The sequence below is a fragment of the Vulpes vulpes genome, chromosome 1 (genome assembly GCF_048418805.1).
Source record: "Vulpes vulpes isolate BD-2025 chromosome 1, VulVul3, whole genome shotgun sequence".
Lineage (NCBI taxonomy): Eukaryota > Metazoa > Chordata > Mammalia > Carnivora > Canidae > Vulpes > Vulpes vulpes.
The window spans coordinates 201,072,913-201,096,029 of NC_132780.1; the positions used below are offsets into that span (position 1 = coordinate 201,072,913).

The window sequence follows — 23,117 nt, forward strand, 5'->3', positions numbered from 1 at the left end:
GCCGACACCACCTCTAAATACACAACATAAATAGGCAAATTCGGATTTCTCGGGAAAATGATACTTTAGTGTCTGTGCTCTCATAACATGTCAGACTGGCCCCCACGCCGATCTGTACTCCTTGGAGACCCCACAGAAGGGACTGTCGCAGATACGCCGACTCCTCAGCTCTACGCAGCTCATCCCTGGCGCCTTCTTGTCTCTGCGCCTTTCTAGCGTCTTCCCTCAGACGCTGGCCTTGCTAGAGTCGTGGACGGCTTTCAGGAGACGTTCTTTCTGAGGAGTTTCTCAGGGAAACCACCACCGAGGAATACTTCGTGACGCGTCAGGCCCCAGGCCCAGAGTCCAGAAGCGCCGCCGCCTGGCCGGACTCCAGGAACGCACGGGCAGCAGCGCTCCCAGGAGGCAGGAGAGCGGAGCCGGGTCCGTCCAGACGGTTGGTTCCGGAGAAGCTAAGCAACACCATGGTTCCAGATGGCTCTTCTCAAAATTGTGAACGAAAGGAAGGGCAGCGACAGCGACGCGGATGGGCCGGCGGTGTCCTCACCTTCCCGGCCCCTCCCGTGCTTCTCAACAATCGGTTCCGACAACGAAGGAAAACCGCCAAATTGACCAAGTCAAGAACGTAAATGAAATCGGAGTCCAGTTATAGCTCTTGAAATCATTAAAAATAAATATTTAGAAAGAAAAATTAAATAGGGGCTCCTAACTGCTAATATTTCAGAGAGAGCCTTAAATTCAGATGTTTGGTCACACCCTGTATTAGGCACGGGTCAAACTTCGGCGTGGAAATTCGGTCGCTGTAATTACACACTGAACTTTCATCTCCAAGTAGGGTAGGTTTGCCTTGGATTTATTTGATTTCTATTTTGAGCAAAAACGGAAAAAGGCAGAATGACCCGTGAGACACGACACAAGTACATTTACCGGCCGGCATGGAATGAAAGCAGCCTGGGCCGTCCCCTTCTGAGCCAAAGGCATCGAGCTGTGTGCGAGAAAAGCAAGTCTCTGGGGAGGCAAAGCCCCAAGAGGACTCGGGGGGGGGGGGGGGGGGGGCAGTGCATCACCACTGGATCCTGCTCCCGAAGCCTCTGCTGCAGTCTGCTAACTAACTTGAATTTAAATTAAAAAGAGAAAAAGCAAGTCTCCTCCCGCATGTTCTTAGGGCTGAGCTGAAGGCCACGGGAAGCGAGCAGTGTGCCCGCTGGCCTCGACTTCATCAATCAGAGATTAAGCTTCATGATTCGTGGACACATTCGTCAGCATCTCCACAAAATCCTCAACGAAGAATCTCAGTGGCATTTATAGACTTGAGTCCTTAGGTTAATTTGAGAGGAATTTACCGAAGTACAAGAAACAAGAGGACTTGTTGGTAGCAGAAGACAAAAGAAAACCCAGAGGGAGACCCAGTAGAATAAACGCGTGCGGGGCTGAATCTCATTTCTGCCGCCAGTCAGTCGTCCGGAAAAACCTCATAAGTTTCTGTTTCCAAAGAAATTCTGTGTTGAGATTTTTCTCTCTCCAAACCACGACCGTCCTCCCCACTTTCTCTTTCTCCCCCGCCTCGTTACCCCCACCCCATACACACACCCAGAGTCTCCAGCACAGATCGCTGTCGGCTAACTTTTGGTACAGATTACTACCAGCTTTGCTGGGTCTGTCCCTTCCTGTCCACTTTGATATGAGGACGATCTGGGATTCGGAGCGCCAAACAGCGCGCGTTCTTCCCGGTGGGAGAGGGGATTTACAGCGAGGGCCAGGGCAGCCGGTGCAGGGCCGGGGCAGGGCCGGGCGCCCCCCGCCTGCGTCTCCTCCGGGACCAGGCCTTCCCGCCGGTGGCTGGACCGGAGGCCAACGCCGCCACCTGGCGGCCCCGAGGGCGCGCCCTCCGCGAGGCACCGGGTCGGGCCCTTCCCGGGGCCACAGGCCCCTCTCCCGGGGCTTCCCGCAGTGCTGTCCCGGCAGCTCCCGCTGCAGGTCTGCGGAGGGCCGAGCGGTAGGAGATCGCCCCCCACCTCACCCCAACCCCAATGGGGTGCCGTCTGCCCCTCTCATGGGTGCCCGACCCCCTGGTCCTGCCTAGAGGCAGCCTGCCTGTTGGGGAAAAGGCCCAGAGGCGCAGGGCCTGGGGGTGGGGACAGTCTCTTCCGTCCCCACACTAGGCAGCGGAGGGGAAGGGGCTCTAGGCACCGCCCCGAACTCAGGCCAGTGATGGGAGACCGAATGGTCCCGGGGCAGCCGTGCAATCCACAGCCGGGGCTGTTTTGAAGATTTATTTAGTCATGAGAGAGAGAGACAGAGACAGAGAGACAGAGACAGAGAGACAGAGAGAGAGAGAGAACACGGGGCAGGGGTGGGAAGGGTTAGGGATAGTCTTAAGCGATGCCCCACTCAGTGCAGAGCCCAACTCGGGGCTCGATCTCCAGACTCTGAGATCCGACCTGAGCCGAAACCAAGAGTCGGGCGCTCACCTGCCTGCACCACCGGGGCGCCCCACCATGTTGTGTTCTGAGCTCCCAGAGGCCGACCCAAGAACCACATGGCCAGCTAACCTCGTGCTGAAGGATAGAGGACAACGTGTGCTCGTGAAGCACCCACTCACAGACGGTGACCATGGCCTGGGCAGGCGGGGCCTCTCCCCTCCCTGGACATACCCACACCTGCCACCGCCGACATGCACACATGCTGGGAGCCAGAAAACAGCCCCAGGATATTAACAGACAAACTCTAGTGACCCCATGGGTGAAAACTTCCCTTCAAACCTTTTTTAAAAAAAGATTTTATTTATTTATTCCTGAGACCCATAGAAAGAGAAGCAGAGACACAGGCAGAGGGAGAAGCAGGCTCCATGCAGGGAGCCCGATGCGGGACTCGATCCCAGGACCCTGGATCACGCCCTGAGCCAAAGGCAGATGCACCCAACCACTGAGCCACCCAGGCATCCCCCCTTCAAACCATTTTCATATCCTCTCCTGGTGGAAAACGAGCTAACTAGCAGGAAGGAGGAACAAGGTTCCTGAACCTCCAACTCACTTTGCCTTCAGGCTCCCCCAGCAGTACCTCCCCTGTAGAAGCAACAATGTGGGAAGGAAGCTGAAGCTCCTTCCCAAGTCTAGGGGTGGCCAGCTGCTGGGAAGTCTGGGGGGCGGGGGCTGGCAGGTAAGGGGAGGAGGCACCAGCCATCTTGCTTTCATGCCCACCTGAGGATTATGGGCGGTGCCTGGGTTCGAGCACCTTCACCTCCTGCCTGCCTTCCTCCAGGCCCAGTGAGGGTTTGGCCCAGTCCCTTGTCCCAGTCACTGACATGGGCTATCTGGAGGTAGTGAGGCTGGCACAAGTGTTCTCCTGGCCCCCATTCACAGGGCCCAGGCTGCCCCCCTGTGCCCCACTTCACACCCATTATCCCTTCCCAACAGCCCACACTGCGGACCTTAGGCTCCAGCACCACCCACAGACCAGATCCAGCTCCTCTTAATCACACCAGGCCAAACCTTACAATAATGTGTCTTCTATGAGTTGTTTCTCTGATTGAACCTGAGGAAGAATTAAGGGAGTTTTTAAAAATTGTGTATGCATCACCTGGGTATGAGATTTTCAGGGCCCAGCTCAGAGACTAGGACAATACGTCTGAGATGTGCCCAGGAATTAGTTTTTAACCAGTCAGTGTCTACATAATTTTTCTTTTTTTTTGGATCCAGTGTCTACATAATTCTGATACAGGCGATCCCATCCGTCATACTCCGAAAGTCACAAGTAGAGGGAATGCAGACCTCGAGTCAGAAAGCAAGTTAATAAGTGCTCTTGGTCCGAGGAAGGGCGCTTCTAGTATTAGGTACAGAAAGGAAGGGGAAAAACTATCAGGGTGATAGTCAAGACATTTGGTCATAAGGACACTGTCTTACCTACCTCCTTATCTCAAGTTGTCTTGCAGTTGGTCCCAGAGCCTGTTTTTTCTTTCTGCAATTCAAGCAGAAAACGTGTGTGTATGACACACGGAGGCCTGAGTGGCACCTGCCAGTCACAGGCTCAGCTCTGAGCCAGCACAACCCCACAGGGGAGTTCCATGGAGCAGACTTCAGAAGCCTATTTCTGCTCTGGTTATTAAGGCAAAGACAAACATAGGCACCGCGTTCCAATTCAGGGTGTGTAAATCAAGTTACATTAACACATCCAGAGAGTAAGCACCGTTTTCCCACAACAATCTCTAGTGTTACCAGATTCTCAATCCCTTTCACTCTGTGCAGCAGGCAGAAATGTAGATCTGACATTCATAGGAAAGGAAGTCTTGATGTAATAGCGGCTTCTCCACCAGAAACTTAAAGGCTAACTAGAAATTAAACCTCTAATCTACCAAAGTGCTAAAAGGCTCCCTTTTTCAGGAGAGGAATTGTGGTTAAATAATCTATAAAAGCCACCCCAAGTAGAGTCAGAGTTAGCACTGAAAGGACCCACAGCTAGTGTGTCCTGGACAAGGCCGAACTGACTCCAGCCTCCTGCAAACACAGGCCTTCAAATGAGACCACACTCAAGGTCTGGAGAAATACTAGGTTACTATAATCCATACCTGAGGCTGAAAAGAAGACATCATGAATTTGTGAAACTTCCCTAGATATCTTTGGAGGTGGGGACCCAATAGAAAATTCGAGACAAATTTAGATAATTTAAAATTGTGGAAAAGTTGAATCCCCAAATCAATGGAACATCCTTTGAAACAAAAATTTAAAAATACCAAATTTAGGGATTCCCCAGGTGTCTCAGCGGTTTAATGCCTGCCTTGGGCCCAGGGCGTGATCCTGGAGTCCTGGGATCAAGTCTCACATCGGCCTCCCTGCATGGAGCCTGTTTCTCCTTCTGCCTGTCTCTAATGAATAAATAAATAAAATCTTAAAAAAAAAAAAAAATACTGGGCAGCCAGGTAGCTCAGCAGTTTAGCGCCACCTTCAGCCCAGGGCCTGACCCTGGAGACCAGGGATTGAGTCCCAAGTCGGGCTCCCTGCATGGAGCCTGCTTCTCCCTCTGCCTGTATCTCTGCCTCTCTCTCATGAATAAATAAAATCTTTAATTAAAAAAGTTTATAAAATTGTGATGATCAATTTTATGTCAACCTGACCAAAGGATGCCCAGCTAAATATTATTTTTGGGCTTTGAGGGGACTTCTGGGTGAGATTAGCATTTGAATTGGTGCACTGAGTAAAGCAGGTTGCGCCCACCCCCTTGTCGCCCCCCCCCCCCCCAAGTGTGGGCATGTCTAATTTGCTGGGAGCATGCTGAGCTGGGACAGAAATCTCCTGTCCCTGGAGATAGGGCCTCACACATCACCTCTCCTGGGCCTCCGGCTCGCAGGCTCGCAGGTGACAGATCAATGGACTCCTCAGCAAATTTTAAAGTATGTATCTCTTAGGGTGTTGATAATTTTATTTAAATTAACAGGCCAAGAGGAAAACCCCACTGTTGTTAATAGGCCACAAAACCAGTAACACCCCCTAGGCTACGCTGTATCTGACTTGTTCCCTACCAAGAAAACCCCTCCAACATTACAGGGAGATAAAATGTATTCAATAGTTCTAAAACAGAAACTACTTTAGCTCTATCAAAATTTAGGTCTTGAGTTTCTTTTTAAAGTAGGATCCATGCCCACTAGGGAGCCCAACACAGGGCTCATCTCACAACTCTGAGGTCAATACCTGAGCTGAGATCAAGAGTTGGGACTTTTTTTAGGACTTTATTCATTCATGAGAGAGAGGGAGGGAGAGAGGCAGAGACACAGGCAGAGGGAGAAGCAGGCTCCATGCGGGGAACCCGACGTGGGACTCAATCCCTGGACTCCAGGATCAGGCCCTGGGATGAAGGCAGACACTCAACCGCTGAGCCACCCAGGGGCCCCTCAGATTTATTTATTTATTTTTTTTAAAGATTTTATTTATTTATTCTTGAGAGATAGGAGAGACAGAGCCAGAGACACAGGCAGAGGGAGAAGCAGGCTCCATGCACCGGGAGCCCGACGTGGGATTCCATCCCGGGTCTCCAGGATCGCGTCCTGGGCCAAAGGCAGGCGCCAAACCGCTGCGCCACCCAGGGATCCCCCGCCCCTCAGATTTAATACTCAAAGAGTTTATAAAGATTCTTCCCGCTGACTTCTGGACAAAGCCCATTTAAAGGGTTATTTGCTTTTGTAATTTTATTTTAAACATTTTTCCAAAACAGCCATTACCAACTGCTTAGCAAAGATGAGAAATTATAAGATATTCCATTCACATTTGTTAACAAGACTGAGATGGTTTAAAGTTAAAAGTGGTGATTTAAAGGTAACCCACCCTGTAAGGCAAGCTGGGTGGACTAAATAAATTCTAAAAACCCTCTTCGTAAGATGGGTTGGTCATCATGGAATGAGCTGACCAAAGGTCATCTTTTCCAGATAAATTTCTTGCTCATAAATACAAGCAAAAAATGACACAACCTGTTTTTTTTTTTTTTTTTTTTTTCATTTTTAAAATACAAAAACAGGCACCTGGCTGGATCAGCCAGTGGAGCATGTGACTCCTGATCTTGAGGTCTTGAGTTTGAGCTGCATGTTGGACGTAGAGCTAAAAAAAAATTAAAATGCAAAAATAGCTCTGAAAGACAGAAAAATAGAAAATGAAAGGAAAATGAAATTCTACTTTCTAGGTTCATCCTGCTTAAAGAACACAAATTACAACAAAATGATTACTTCAGCTTTTATTTTTTAATGAAACATAACAGACCAATAGTTCCAAGATACAAAATTAACCAGTTCTGAAGTGATTAATAACAACAGCACACCAATCAATCCTTCCTCAGGGGAACAGTCTCCTCCCTGATGCCCTCCTTAGTCACAATGCAGATTCTGAGTGCATCCCCAGTGTACACATCCCTCTCCGCTGCAGAAATGAAGACGTCTTTCACAAGCCGCATGGCTCTGTCCAAGGACAGCGGGACATGCTCCACATTCTGCATGTTCTTAAAACCAACCTGGTGGGACAGGAAACATGGTTGAGGCATCATGTGACAGTACAAAGGTGGCTCCAGCCTCCCCAATGGCTTCACAAGTCTGGGGACTCATAATGAATAGATCACACACAAATTTAAAATGTCTCTCAACTGAGAAGCTTCCAGAGCTGACTGAAGGTCTCACAGGCAGACTGGTTAGCAGTCCCAGGTCCTGCTGAGTTCTGCACCAAGCTCTTCACAACATTCCTAAAGCCTGACAAATATTCACTGAGACAAAGCTCCTGCTCCTGAGAAGCACACATACCATTATACAATATGCTACCATTAAGAGAAAAGAGCCAGGAGAGCCCCAGCCGCTATAACTAAATCTCCTTTGGCAGAAGACACACTTGAGTTATGGGGGCACGAAGGATATAGCGGAGTCAGACGGCAGTGACACCGCAGACCGAGGGTGTGCTGTGCAGGAGAAGCACACCACATGGATGGGAGAGGAGGCAGGTAAGCAATACACACAAGTGACTACACGTTTATGATGTATTTCAGAAACACAAGGAAGTAAGTTTGGAGGCAGAAAGGATGCTGGGAAATGCAGACCTGAATTTAGGCAACAGTAACAGAAAAGGAGGTAAATCAAAAATGTACTTGGAAGTTAGAATACAAAATAAGGGGACACAAAAATGGTGAATATGTGGAGAAAAGCATTTTCAAGATGTTCAGGTAAAGGTGGCAAGAGAATTGAAAACACAGACTGAATATTATAGATACAAGAGGCCTGGAAGTCACGAGAGCACAGAAGACACTAAAGCCCTGGGAGAAGGTGAGAGGCCACAAGAGAGCCAGCAGAACACAGAGACTGTAGACTGGGGTAGGGAAAATCAGCCACACAAACTCAGCAGGGACATACAAGCAAGCCTCGATTTCTCCACTCTCCTCAGCTGGTGAACGGAACTCAGAGGGAAGCACTCTGTGTTAACATCATGACCAGCCTGGATGCAGTGTCATTACCTGGTTGTCAAGCAGCGGCTGGAGCATGGCACTTGCTGAGCCTCCAGCCTTGAAGGAGTCTCTCTGGTAGGACCCTACTGGGTCGAAGCTGTACACAGCTCCCTTCCCTGAAAGAATAATACAGTCGCCATAAGGGTGCATCCTGACCATAACCCCAAGCCACAGTAAAACTAAATCTAGTCCAAATGTGACAGAAAGTGAACTATGAACTTAGCTAAAATTTTAGCCAAATTTCAGTAAGAAGCATGTTCCGTTATCCTCAGCAGTCTGCTCACCTACCCTCAGAACATGATCAGAGGCACACCTGCCCACTCCCATCTCATGGTGTTTTTGCCACCCGGAACTCAGCTCCACGCTCTCATCAAGCTGACATCAGCCATCACCGCCCAGTGGCTCCGATACATATGTGGACAGGAAGCAGTCACATATACTGCTGGTCAGCAGTCACATGTCCTGGGCTGAGTTCTGCACTAAGCTCTTCACAATGTTCCTCAAAAACGAGTGTAGTTCTAGCATAGACTTGAGTTTAAAATTCTCCTACTGCAGAATGTGAATAGTCGCAAGGAAGATTTACTGTGCTTTTAAACTTAATAGTAAGCGTCAACACCATAAAAAACTGTTTTAATAAAGAGGAAATTTTGGAAAAACACAAATGTCACATGCAAAAGGTTAGTTGTGCCTAAGATGTAATCACTTGTTTTGTGCTACCAGATTTAAGAATCACTTTTGCAAAAACAAAACATAAAAAACAGCAACACTAAACCAGAATCTGAATGTACCTATTCTTTTTTAAGATTATATTTATTGGATCCCTGGGTGGCGCAGCGGTTTAGCGCCTGCCTTTGACCCAGGGCGCAATCCTGGAGACCCGGGATCAAATCCCACGTCGGGCTCCCGGCGCGTGGAGCCTGCTTCTCCTCTCTCTCTCTCTCTGTGACTATCGTAAATAAATAAAAATTAAAAAAAAAAAGTTTATATTTACTTATTTGAGAGAGAAAGAGTGAGCGAGCACGCACGTGCGAATGCGCCCACACATAAGCAGGAGGACGGGCAGAGGGAGCAGCAGACTCACCACAACCTGAGCTGAAGGCAGACACTTCACCAACTGAGCCCTCCAGGAGCCCCTGAATTCTTAACAAGTCACAGAGCACTAAGAGCAGAAGGATAAATGGGGCTCTGAGGCTCACCTGAAGCAGGCACAAACTGCTAGGCCTTGTTAAAGAACAATCTGGTAGTAGAATCTATCAAAGTGTAAAAGTACACACCCTATGACCTAGTAATAATCTCACTTATAAATCAGATCTACCTACGAGAAGGCTTATTCTGCATCTCTTAAAAGAGCAAAAATATACAAACACCCTAAAATCTGTTAGCCCAAACTGGTATGGAAGAGAAAAACGGAACTGCCCCCAGGCCCACAACCACAAGACAACGTAAAATGAAGAGCTCTGTAATATGTACAACACAGTCCTATTTTGTTTAAAAGCATAAGAAAAACATGTATTTGTATAAGGCACACAAAAAAGTATGTAAGATAAACTGCAAACTGCAGTTAGTCATGTTTGTGGGACTGGAGGGAAGAGAAGAAGGGAATCACTTTGTGTGCTTCCATACTGGATCTGTTACAAAGCACACCTGCCACTGTAATTTTTTTAAAAACAACTGTGTTTTGGGTGTGAGAAATCATGGGTCATTTATGAGCTAGGACTTAGAAGTGATATAACTGACCTTCTAGCACATCATCCCAGAACTGAAACACCTCAGTAATTAACCTGGGAGATAGGAGATTAAGGACAATTGTCTCCCTATCCATGGACCTCCGCTACCCCCAGCTGTGTGTGCTTTACCTGATGCAGAATTACTTACAATTCTCTGAGAAGGCAGCATCTAAGGTGCTGAGGCTGCCCAGGGAAGTGTTTTTGTGGGAAGAGTGGGACAAGATCGAGATCCCAGTGGGCAGTTCACGAACTATATATACAGCACAGGAAAAAGGGACAGGAAATACAAAGTGAAAAGAACAATGTATCTCTCAGGAGGCCAACAGGACACAAGTACAAGGAGGCCCAAAATTTTTTACCGAAGGCAGAACTAATCTCAGGAAAACTAACAGATGTGAGGAAGAGAAGAGTGGGATAAATTGAAGACCAGAGATTCAATGACCTTCCCCCCCCCCGCCCCTTAGCAAAGGCAAAACATCAGAGAAGGGCATGAATCTTGACTACAGACTGCTTTTCCTCATCAAAAATAATTCTTACCCTTAAAAAAAGCAAACTGGCTTCGATGTAAAAATAAAGTCAAAACAAGTCCTAGAAAAAAAAAAAAAAAAAAAAACAAGTCCTAGAAAGAAATAAAGGTAAACCCTCCTTTCTAATAGAAGAGGACACTCAGAGCAGTTAAGAAACACCAACAGATTGGACTCTACGAAATTCTGAAAACTCTGGATACCCAGACACTCCTCAAGATGTGAGACAGAAACATTCTTGGGAGGCATCCACTGCTGACATTACAGAGTTGACACAGTTGGATGGCATTCTTATAATTTTTTAAAAAGACTCATGGAAAAATGGAAAACTGACATACCAGTGCAGACATGGAAATGAGCAAAGGTCAGCACATAGGTCAGTCTCAAAGAAATGAAAAGGTAAATAAACACAAAAAACGCCCAATTTGAGTACACTTATATAAATCAAAACCATAAAGTATTTATTAGGTAAAGATCTCCAAAATGTGTTAATTCTGATAGTGGTAAGGATGCAAAAAACTACCCCAGTGCTCCAGGTAGGAGGGGCACTGGTGACCCTTTCTGAAGGGCAAGCCAGTGGTGGCATCGAAATGCCAAAAATATATATTCTCTGACCCAGCCAACTCAATTTCTGGGAATGTTTTCCAGGGAGGTACACATGGTTGAAGTATACAAAACTGTACAAGACTGTTCAGCATATTGTTTATATTAAGGAAACTGCGTAATGACCTTCAAAGGACAGGCAGGCAAACTATGGCGTAGCTACACCCCATGTAAGTCAGTCCTGAATCCTGAGGATTCTACTCAGGAGCACAGAACAACTCCTTGACAGTACATCCCACCACAGACACTCACATTATATACTCCACTTATTCATCGCACCAGCACATGTGACCACCAAGGTGCCTGGAAGCATGCTGACCAGAAGTTTAATACTAATTATCTCTGAGGTAAGGATTGGGGAGCGATGACTACTTTATCTCTGTATCTTCTTGTACTCTTCGAAACCTCTACAGTACCATTGTTTTTGTTAAGGAAAAACTAAATTCATTATTAATTTCGTGGAGATTTTTTAAAGCATGACTGTAAGTAGAGTCAAAGGCAGAGGTTAAAGCAGACGGCTACTGAACCTGTGAGCCTCAAGGGCAGCTGTGGACCAAGCATCCTAAAGACAATCACTGATCCCACTGTCCGAAGTTCAGCTGTTGACCCCAGTGTCCTGAAGGACAGTCAGGGACCCAACTACCCTGAAGGTCTCAGGAAGGAGCACTGCCCTCCAGGTCTCCCTCTCCTCAAGAGAGCAAAACAGGAAACAAGGTCTCTTGAGACCTTAGTGGAGACTCTGGACTTGGGGGCACCAGGCTTACATGCAGGCTGTGTAAGGGAATGAAACAGAAGCAGCAAATGGAAAACTGACATACCGTGCCACCTTTACTCAGATTTTGGCATATCAACCTTCAGTATGAACTGTCAAAAATCAACAGAAATTTGAAGCCTCTGACATAGAAGTCAAGAATAAACAAACCAAACGGGGAAAAAAAAAAGTCTGATAAAATTGCAAGGAACACAAGAAAATGTCAAAGAAAGTACAAAAAATATAACAAGAAAATACTTTAAGAAAAAAAATTTAGGAAGCCAGAGAATAAGAAAAGGTTCTTGGGAAGTGAATGACAGCAAAAATAAGAATGTGGCCAAAGGGGCAAGCAGCTCAGCGGTTTAGCATGCCTTTGGCCCACGACATAATCCTGGAGTCCCGGGATCGGGTCCTACATCGGGCTCCCTGCATGGAGCCTGCTTCTCCCTCTGCCTGGGTCTCTGCCTCTCTCTGTCTCTCATGAATCAATAAATAAAATCTTAAAAAAAAAAAAAAAATGTACCAAAGGTAAGAATCTAAACCTGAGGAAATCTTCAGAGAGGAAGAAAAGGACTAGTGGGCAATATGGCAAGGGAAACATTATAAAAGTAAGATCACAATGCAGGTGGCTGTGGAGACAGTGAGGAGGGAACAGGGGGAAATCTAGAAGACACTCTGTAGAAGGGGCCTCATTATATAATCTCAGAACACCAGGATTAGATCCTAAGTCACATAAAAGGTCTCTTGGCTTCTTATACCATGAAAGCAAGGAAATAAACCAAGAAGAGGAAAGAAAGCACAGGTAAAAGCTGGAGTACCTTGGGAACAGACAGGACTGCTTTATGACACACATAAATTCCTCTAAGAATTAAAAACAAATTTAAAGGATAACCAAAGCAGACCAGAGAAGATTAAAAAAGACAGTTGGAAATGCCTGAGAGGGACGCCTGGGTGGCTCAGTGGTTGAGCGTCTGCCTTTGGCTCAGGGCATGATCCTGGAGTTCCGGAATCAAGTCCCACATCGGGCTTCCCCACAGGGAGCCTGCTTCTCCTCCTGCCTCTGTCTCTGCCTCTCTCTGTCTCTCATGAATAAATACAAATTTAAAAAAATCTTAAAAAAAAAAAAAAAAAAAAAGGAGAAAAGAAATGCCTGAGAATACCACCAAAACATTAAAGAACAGGGCTCTGAACTCAAAACACACCCCAAAGCAGTCTCCCTATCTCTTAGCAAAACTCAAAGGACACCGTTTGTTCTGCTAAATTCAATGGTAGCTATTACCAATGTGACTAAAACATGACTTTATTTATCAGACATTCAAGTCAGACGTAATTTAAGTGAAAAAGTGCCCATGAGCATGCTGGGTATGCAAGCTAATCTGTGGCTAGGATTTAACCACCTTATTAAGGGTCATTTGTTTCTACTGACCATTTCTATGCTTTACACTTACTTTCTTAGTTTTCAAGTAGGTTGAAAGCCTCGAAATACACTGTGTTAACACACCCTGTCTACATGTAAACCACAGTCGATACTATGACTAGAAGGCTCCCAGAGGCCACATATGGGGAAGCTAGTAAGATAGAAGGAAAACAAAGGAAAAGCCAGTGGACTAGAAGAGACAGGAACACAAAGTAGAGTGAGGGGATGAGAGGAGCCGAACTCATTATCCAGAAATGTTCCCTCTCAGGAGATAGATGTATTTCAACATACTGTTATCAGCCAGACATTCCTGTAACTTCTTTACTCAATGGACTACTGTAAATGGTGGCACAGATCTGCCCTGAGAGAAAGTACCTGGTTTTTGGAAGCAACCAAAGGTCAGTCCAAATGAAACCCAGTGAAAACCATCAGTGTCCCTGCTCTGGATCAAAACAAGAGGACAGGGATCCCTGGGTGGCGCAGCGGTTTGGCGCCTGCCTTTGGCCCAGGGCGCGATCCTGGAGACCGGGGATCGAGTCCCACGTCGGGCTCCCTGCATGGAGCCTGCTTCTCCCTCTGCCTATGTCTCTGCCTCTCTCTCTGTGACTATCACAAATCAATAATAAATAAATAAATAAATAAATAAATAAACTTAAAAAATAATTAAAAACAAAAACAAAAACAAGAGGACAGGGGATCCCTGGGTGGCTCAGCAGTTGAGCACCGCCTTCGGCCCAGGGGGTGACACGGGGTCCTGGGATCGAGTCCCACCTCAGGCTCCCTGCATGGAGCCTGCTTCTCCCTCTGCCTGTGTCTCTGCCTCTCTCTGTGTCTCTCATGAATAAATAAACAAAATCTTTAAAAAAGAAACACAACAAGAGGACATATCTAGTAACACGACATTTTCTCAGGCCCTTCTCATCGGACTCTGACAGGAAATCAAAGTGGTGCTTCAGAAAACACTGCAGGGGATGCATACACTTCTTTGAAGGCATCACTTTTTAAAAACTTAAGCAAATATGTTTGTTATGTAGAATCATAATTAAGTCAAGCTTCTCCAAATCAGATCTCTTTCTGAAAGACCGAAATGCTAATTATCTAACTACTGAACTCATACGAGATCTGCAGAAAATAGTAAAATAACAGCCTGCCCAAAAGTCCTTATTAGAGCTTTAGTATATAACCTGTGATGTGCCTTCGGATCATCTCTTTCCCTTTTAGCTTCAGTTTCGTATTGCTTTAACTAACAGAAAATAAAACTGTTGGGCAAGACGGTGTTTATGGTTGAAATCTAGATGGAAACACACATCTAAAAAATGCCACCCCCTCCCTTCATTTTCCAGAAAAAAGAATTCTACCTTCTTCATCCAGTCCCCCAATGATGTTGTAAACGTAGTAGGGAAAGAAGCGCCTTGAGTAGAGGATTGTAGACAACATCGCAGCAATCGCCCCTGTAGTCATGGTTTTGTTGTTAGAATGCTTATACATCTGCAAGTATTAACAAAACAGGCACGGAGAGGCAAAATATAATACAGACCAGAACCAGCAAAGTAAAGTTAAAGGGTGAACACTTATCTTGGTGAAAGGGTGCTTACTGTTCTTTCATCATCACACACAATACTACCACACCATTCGGGGGGCTATACAAATTTTTAAGGGAAAGGAAGTTAAATTTGTCCTCAACTCTATTTTCCATGCCACCCTTATCTCAGGAACGGCTCATTCAAGAGCAAATGCCACACATCAGGCATGAGTGGTGCATGGGAGGATGATTTAAGTCCAGCTCTCCTTTATTCTGCCTCTAGACCAGGGCCGCAGCAAACTAGAGCCCATGGACCAAGTCCAGCCCACCAACTACTTCTGCAAAGAAAGCTGAATCAGATCGGAGTCCTATTTGTTCATTATATATTATCTACCTACATTTGCTGGTGCACTACAACAGCAGAGTAAATGGCCCATAGAGCTGAAAATAATTACTCTCTGGTCAGTTTGCTGACCCTTGATCAGACCCACATATAAGCCCTTCTCTTTGCAAAGTAGATACGTGTGAGAACAGGGGTATGAGAGCAGAACCCTTACTCTGGGAAATGGTCTTACTCCTTAAAGCATCTATAGTGGAGAACTGAAGTATCCAAAGCAAATCTCATTGTGATTTTGAATCCTAGATTTACTGCACTCTTAGGGAATTCTAAATTATCTGAGAAATTCTAAAAAAATTACAAACATAAATTTAAGTTCACCAATTTATCACCCACAAAGCAAGCATCTCTAAAGATTTACCTAAGAATATAGGGCAAAACAACAAGTCAAAATACTGAAAACAGATTAGGAAAAAATCTTCATTTCATTTCAAAACCAAGCATCAACATTTTAATCACCACACCATTTATGTAATAATGTATGAAAGAAAAATTTCAAGGATGGTATGATTAAATTGAATTCACTGTTCCTTGTTATATTTCATTAACACAATGCTACTCTGCTAGTCATGTATACCAGGAATCATATAAATATGTCAATAAATGTATGCCAATGAAGCTTTCAGTGTAAAAATTTCAAATAACAATAAAACATTGAATGAAATAATTTCTATATTCTAATGAGCTATTTCAAAATTTTTCAAAACCAGATATTAAACTTATTACATACTCCAGTACCTATGACATCATTCATAAGTGCATATGATCTCAAATGTTATTCACAAATAGACAAAGACAGGATGTGATTATAGCTAAATTCTTCACACATCAGGTGGCCTTACCAACTATATAAAAATTGCAACACATATCCTACAAAATTAAATCCCACTCCAGCCCAAATCTTGTTTGCCAGCTAAGAAGAGTATTTACTATTACAGATAAAATCCATTTTAATTTAAAGATTTACTTTAGAGAAAAAGAGAGAGCATGGACACACACTTGGGGGGGGAAGGTACGGGGAGAAAAAACTCCAGCAGACGCCATGCTGAGCACAGAGCCTGACATGGGGCTCCACTTCGCAACCCTGAGATGACGACCTGAGCTGAAACCAAGAGTCAGACACTTAACCAACTGACCTACTCAGGTGCCCCTAAAACCCATTTTAGTACAGTCTAAATTATTCCTGGTCTACTCTCCTTGAAATTATTTGAAGTTACATACTGCTTAATATACACAGGTCCTAATAAAAATCCAGACATGCATTTGCTTTCATTAAGTCAGTATTCCTTTGTTCTTCATTCCTACCCATCACACACAAAATACATGCAGGCAGGGACACTGTCAGCCTCTCTAAAACCTGCAGAACAGGTTAGAATGGCTCATTCTCTCACTTCCCCCTAGGACCACCCTTTCCTACTGTTTCACCCCCACCTATCACGTGTCACAACTTCTTCAGCTGGCAGTCAACTAAAACCAATCAAGGAATCAGGTGATGACAGCTTAGGTGGTATCTTTCATCCAAACTCCTGCCACATCTACTCCTGTTTCTGCTTATGCATCCTGTCAACTAAGAATTCAACGTTGTAAGGAGGGAAAGCGTGTCAGCTGATGGTATCCAAAACCAAGCACCCGTCTACAAGCTTGCCTCCACCACAGAATTTTTGTTTTTGAAGGAAGATTATCTTCAGGAGAAACCCTTCCCAGGCTACCTTGGAAAGGGTAGAGAATCTTTATATCGTACAGAGATTTTAAGAAAGGGAATATCCTGCAGTTTCACATTATGCTACTTTCACGTGGCTATATTAAGTTTCTTTTCATTTCTAGAATAGACTGTAGTTTCACCTGCTAACCTAGAGCTTCTCCAACTATTCTGAACAACAGTCCTGTCGTATGCTTCAATCAATCAAAGAAATTGTTATTAACTTTACACAAAAGTGTCTACCTTTAGTCTTGCTTCAATAATCTTTGTCAGGGTGAGACAGTCTCCATGAAAACCGCTGCATCCAATAACTGTTTTGTCTGTTCTGTAAAAAGCATATTTCAGGAAACTGAGCTGGTTAGACAGTAAAATAAAACACACTTTGGGCAATTTTAAATTTAAAATTCCTATTTCCATTATTCACCAAATGGTAATGCGACCAGTTAGACCCGTTGGAGGGGTGGGGTAATCATTTTATTCCCTACAATAAATAAATTGTGGGTGGATCAAGGACTTATAGACAAATGAAAGAATGAATGGCCTAAAGAAAACACAGGTGGTACAATCTTGGGTTGAGAGCCACCTATTTAAATATGATACAACTCAGTATCTACACAGAATAGCTTCATAAACTTGACTATGTACCAAATTAAAACTTTTTAAAAAAGATTTACTTGAGAGAAAGAGAGAAAGACACACACACACACATGCACGAGTGAGCGTCCGTGTGCCCAAGCAGGAGGAGCAAGAGTGGGAAAGAGAATCTCCAGCAGACTCTCCACTATATGGAGCCCTCCACAGGGCTAGCTCTCATGACCCCGAGATCATGACCTGAGCCAAGACCAAGAGTTGGACACTCAACTGAATGAGCCCCTAAGCAACCCCCAAATTAAAACATATGGAGAAAAATATGATAAAGAAAAAAATCATAGATTTGATCAAAGTCTAATGTTAATTTCCTTAGTCTGAAAGGGCTCCTATACATATCAAAGGCATCGACACAGCGTCTCACTGGATGTAATGTATAGCATGGGGACGACAGTTAATAACACTGTATTGAGTATTTCAGTTGCCAGAGATCTTAAAAGTCCTCAACAACAAAAATGTGTAATTATGTATGGTGACAGATGTTAACTGGCCTTACTGTGATCATTTGCAATATACATACAGAATCATTATGTATACCAGAAACCAGTCATGTCAATTATATCTCAACTAAAAAATAAAAAAATAAAATAAAAAAAAACAAAAACCTCAAACAGAAAGATTGGTATAGTTACAGGAGTCACATAAAAAAGAGACATAAGTCACCATAAACATATGAAAAGTGCCTTCATGTTGTTCACAAATCCAAATCTACACAGGTGATTATTTCAACCTATTAGACTGGTTAATAATACCTAATGCTGCTGAGGTTGTGGAAAATGGTACTCTTAATAAATAACTGGGCAAGAATATACATCAGTTTAACTTTTTAGAAGGGTCATTTGGCAGTATCCAGTAAAAGTTTAAGTGAACATCACTTTTACTCAATAATTCCACTGCTAGAAGTTCTACCTGTAAATATATTCAAGTAAGTTTGCAAAGATATATACTACAGGCTTACTTGTGAAAGTATACATGTTATGTTAATGACTCTTCAAAACAAAGCAAAAAAAAAGGTAACTTAAATGCCCACCATTAGGGAACTGATTAAATTTCGGTAGAGTTAAACAAATTTAACCAGGTCTCAAAGATTCCTAAACTTCAATATCAATCTATAAGGAAACCTACACCAATCTCATCAAGAAATGTAGCAGAGGTCACACGATAAACCCTTCCTTTCAGAAATTTACACAAACCATACCTGTCCAGGTAGGGAGACCACTAAGACAGCTCTGGGGGCATCCCCAGCATTTCCCCGACTATCCCTATAACCAATCTCACTGCACTGAGTTAAAGAGCTCCAATCTCCCATAAGGCTGCAGTGCCTTTACTACCAAGATGGGTGAATAATACCAATAGGATAAGACAAAATGTTGGAGCTTTAGGATGCTTTATACCAAATACTCAGATATATCAATGGAAACGGAGTATGCATGCAAAGAATAAAGACTAAATGTAGAGTCTCAAACAGGTGGGGAAGAAGCAGGTTTGGGTCTAAGTCAGCCCCAAAGGGCTTGGTGTACATAGGCGGCTTCAACCCTATGTGTGGTTTAGTGCTGAAGATGGATAAGAAGGACATAGGAAGTTGTTAATGTCCTATCTATCCATCTATATGCCTACAGTTATTTCATAAGAAGAAAGAAGAATGGGGGGCAGCCCGGTGGCTCAGCGGTTTAGCGCCGCCTTCAGTCCAGGCCTGATCCTGGAGACCTGGAGCCTGACTGCCTGCCTGCCTCCCTCCCTCTCTGCGTCTCTCATGAATAAATTAAAAAAATCTTAAAGAAAAAAAAAAAAGAAAAAAAGAAGAAAGAAGAATGGGTATTCCCTTCAGCAACACATACATTAAAGTAGAACATTATGAAGATGAGCAGAACCTTGTAGGAGAATGGTTATTTGTAGTTATAGTCCTCAATTTTATCTGTGACATTTACTACTTTCAAGTTATAAAACATCTTAGAAGAAGAAAAAAGGTAGTATCAACGCACTAAGAATTAGAGAGGAGAAAGGAATACTGAAAGATGGAGAAGCACATGAAGAGGAGTGCCTGGTGGCTCAGTCAGTGAAGTGTCTGCCTTCAGCTCAAGTCATGATCCCAGGACCCTGGACTGAGTCCCATACCTGGCGTCCTGCTCAGCGGGGAGTCTTCTCCCTCTCCCCTTCCTGTGTGTGTGCACACGTACTCTAATAAATAAATAAGATCTTAGATTTTTTTTAAAAAAATACATGAAGAGAACTGGGAAGACGACGACAAACATCAGCTGTTCTCTAGAGTAGGGTGTGGGCCAGCTCGACAAGGAAAGGTGGAGCCCTTCTCCTTACAACACAAGGCCCTTGAACCTCGTCAATTCATTCCTATTACAATTCAGGCTTAAATAGGCTCTTTGTGGACTGAGGAATTAACCACCCTTTGTAACTGTTTCCAAAAATCTTAAGTTACAAACCACTGCTCATCAGTGCAGATTTCATTTTCACGTCTTAGAAAAAATATAGCTAGCCCATTATGACTGTGGCTTTTTTTTTTTTACCCAAAACATTTAACTTAACCATAACCTAAGCAGCTATACCTATGAGCTTTAACCCTAACATTAAACATGCAATGGATTAACAGAAAAAATACAAAGCTGTATGATAAAATAATTACAGTAAACGCTAACAACAAGAGCCATGTGACTGCATAGAGGTATTCACTACAAAATTCTTTTACCTTTGTTATGTATTTGAAAATGTTCATGATAAAACATTAAGGTAAAAATATTTCCTGCCAGTACAGCAAATATTAAGACTGCATATTGAATTATTAGGAAATATTAATTCAGAAAACAGTTTTCTAAGAAAAATGCAAACTAAGCTCCAAATATGCAATCTAAAAACTCATTAAACAAATTGTTTAGAAGTGGAATCTCTTACAGCACGAAATCATCACAAGGCACTAGGAAATGTGACCCTAGAAATATTTACTTACAATTTATAACACTTGGGGCTATCCCGGGTGTGAATTGAAAACCCTTCACTCAATCGAGTGTCAGAAGCAACAATTGAAAAATCTTCTCCAGCGATTGCCAATACAGTACTGAGGGGAAAATAAAGGAGACACAAAAATTAATGAATATTTGTGGATGGCAACAGCATCTCTCTCTAGAGAACAGTCCATAGCATATGTTGAGACAAAACCCAATAGCTTTGACCAAGAGTAGGGCTCAGATGAACAATCAAAGGGAAATGATTCCTGGCTACAAGTTGTCTGGGGGGAAAAATGTAAGTACTTCCTAAAAAACACAAGCCTAAATCAGAGCAAAGGTCCCTAGGCAGAAGGTAACCAGAAAAACCACTGAATTATCATATCATTATCAAAATTAAATACCAACCTTGAGCAAGATACTGATATCATAAAACAGGGATATAACCCCTGCCAAGGGGATCAGGTATAGACACCACAAATCAAGTTTTCTGTACTCAAAGAAGGGTTTAATGTTTTTCATGTCTTCATATCCAAGCCCTTATCTACCACTCAGTAAACACCCAAGTATCTTGGAAATGAACAAAGAACAAACCTTTTCTTTTGTGACTGTATAATTTATGCTGCGTTCTGAAAAGTTCTAAAGCATGAATTCCCAGAGTAGTTTATCCAGTTCTAATTCTGGATCTCTCACTCACCAGACAGGAGACCCTGGGTAAGCTGTTTAATTTCTCCAGGCCTCAATGTCTTCATATATAGATCAGAGATCCTAACAGTAACTACCCACACTAGGATTTTGCAAGAATTAAATGCACTAATAACTGTAAAGCCCTTTTACTTGTGCCGAAGGACATAACTGATCCTGCAATGTAAGCTATGATCACGTGGCTCACATGTGAGAACCTGGGCTCGGGGGTTACTGGACCTGTCCTTGCCACTTCCTAGCTCTGTGACCACAAATAATCCGCCTTCTCATTGCTGGTAATACCAGTTCCTGTGTTAAGAGGATGACTGACTGTTGGAATGACACTAACCACAAAAGTACCTAGTACAGCACTAAGAAAGAAGTACTAAGAAATAGAATATAAGCACTAAGAAAACTCTATCCATTATTTTTACTAAGGTGGGACGTGCACTAAAGATGTGAACTACAAAAGGATGGCATTCCAAATATGGACAATGGGTAAAGGGAATCAGGTAATGATCAAAATAATACAAACAACTTATTAGGGTGTTTCTTTGTGTGTAAGCTAGTGGAGGAACATAAAGCTTTTGCAGTGGGCAGGGGTCTGACCTCAGAAAATCCCACACTAAAGACTCTGAAATGAGATCAGCTCCATATACACACGCAGTAGTTTTAAGAAGACTGCCGTGACAATAACACACAATATGGGAAATGGCATCAAAGCACTGTTCCAAAAAGATTAATGCAGCAGTGAGGTAGCAGGGTGAACTGGAAGAAACCGGGATACTGGGGGAACATGAACGCACGAATCGTGCAAGTCTTCGTCACTACCAAAAGCGGTAGAAGCAGGAAGAGCCAACTGTGATGTCCAGGATTTCACACCCGGTTGGGTAGTGTGATGGATAATTCTGAGCGCCAAGAAGGAAAGATGACTGAGGATCAGCTTGATTTTTGTTCTAGTACCTCGAGTTACGGGGACAGCAGAAAATCCAGGTAGAAATGTTTCATTTAAGAAGCTGGAAAAGAGGAACTGGGGAGAGGTAAACCTGGAGAAACACATTCGGGAGTCATCCTACCCCGAATAGACGTGAGAATGTTAATGGGGTTTAGCTACATTTAAAAGAGACAGAGTAGAAGATGGGGCACCGAGCCTTGTTTTGCGGAGACAAAGGCTGCCCGAGGGCCGGCAGCAATAAGCGCTAGAGAAAAGGGAGAAAAGACTGGAGAAAAGTGACTTGACGATCACAGGATCGTAAGCTGGATCGCAAGGAGCTGGAGCGGCAGGTACGGAGTCCCCAGCACCCCGCAGCCTCCTGCTTTGTAACCGCCTCACGATGGGCCAGCAGCCCGCCCGGGAAGCGGGGTCAGAACCCGCGCCCCGGCTCAGCCTCCAGCTGCCGTGCCCGGAGCGGCCCAACCTCTAAGAGCCCCGGCCCGTCCGTGAAAACGGAGCGAACGCCATCTAGCAGTCGTTCTGAAAATAAAAAAAGTAAAAATAAAAAGAGAGAGAACTGCTTATGAGGTAGGGAACGCGTCCCTACGGGTTCCCCGTCTACACCGTGAGAGCCGGGGGCACCGACCGCTGGGCCTCCCCGAACCCCGGCGCCGCCCCCGCCGCCCCCGCCGCCGCCCTCCCGGCAGAGCCCCGGCTCCCACGCCGACCCCCGCGCCGAGCGGCCCAGGCGCTCCGGGGCTCACCCTCCGTTGAAGGCGTAGGGCGAGAAGCGCAGCTGCAGGGGGCCCGCGGCGCCGTCGGGCTCCATCGCCAGGTCTCGGCCGGGTCCCCAGCCCCGCGCGGCGGTCGACAGCATCGCGGCGTCGGCGGCTGCTGTCTCACGGCGAGATGGCGCCGGCCGGAAGTCCTCGCGCTTCCGGCTTCCGGCCGCTCTATCTCGCGCCTGTCGTTGCTCCTCTGGGTAGCCGGGCGCCCCCTATTCCGAGGAGGCCGACTCATTGTTTTTCCTAAGGACGGGTTTTCTTTCCTGAAGAAACGTTCGAATTCACTCACGCCGGATGGACAAGGAATTTAAAGTCTGACCACACACAAAACAATTGACCGTGGATGGACCAGGATGGACCAGGATGGACCGTGGATGGACCGTGAATGAACTGTGGATAAACCCTGGATGGACCCTGCATGGACCGGGATGGACCAGGATGGACCGAGATGGACCGTGTGGTCCATGAGTGGATTGTGGATAAACTCTGGATGGACCCTGGATGCAC

The 23,117-nt window shown here is 44.8% G+C and overlaps 1 protein-coding gene across 1 annotated transcript; it reads right to left on the reverse strand.

The window, feature by feature from the left end:
* Positions 1 to 6,702: 6,702 nt before the first annotated feature.
* PSMB1 (proteasome 20S subunit beta 1) lies at positions 6,703 to 22,795 on the reverse strand. Its single transcript, XM_072739675.1, has 6 exons — positions 22,590 to 22,795; positions 20,213 to 20,320; positions 16,849 to 16,930; positions 14,346 to 14,475; positions 7,975 to 8,081; positions 6,703 to 6,990 (listed from the first exon to the last, which is right to left on the reverse strand). Exons 1-6 carry the CDS (start codon positions 22,700 to 22,702, stop codon positions 6,805 to 6,807), a joined length of 726 nt encoding a protein of 241 aa, XP_072595776.1. The 5' UTR covers positions 22,703 to 22,795; the 3' UTR covers positions 6,703 to 6,804.
* Positions 22,796 to 23,117: the final 322 nt, after the last annotated feature.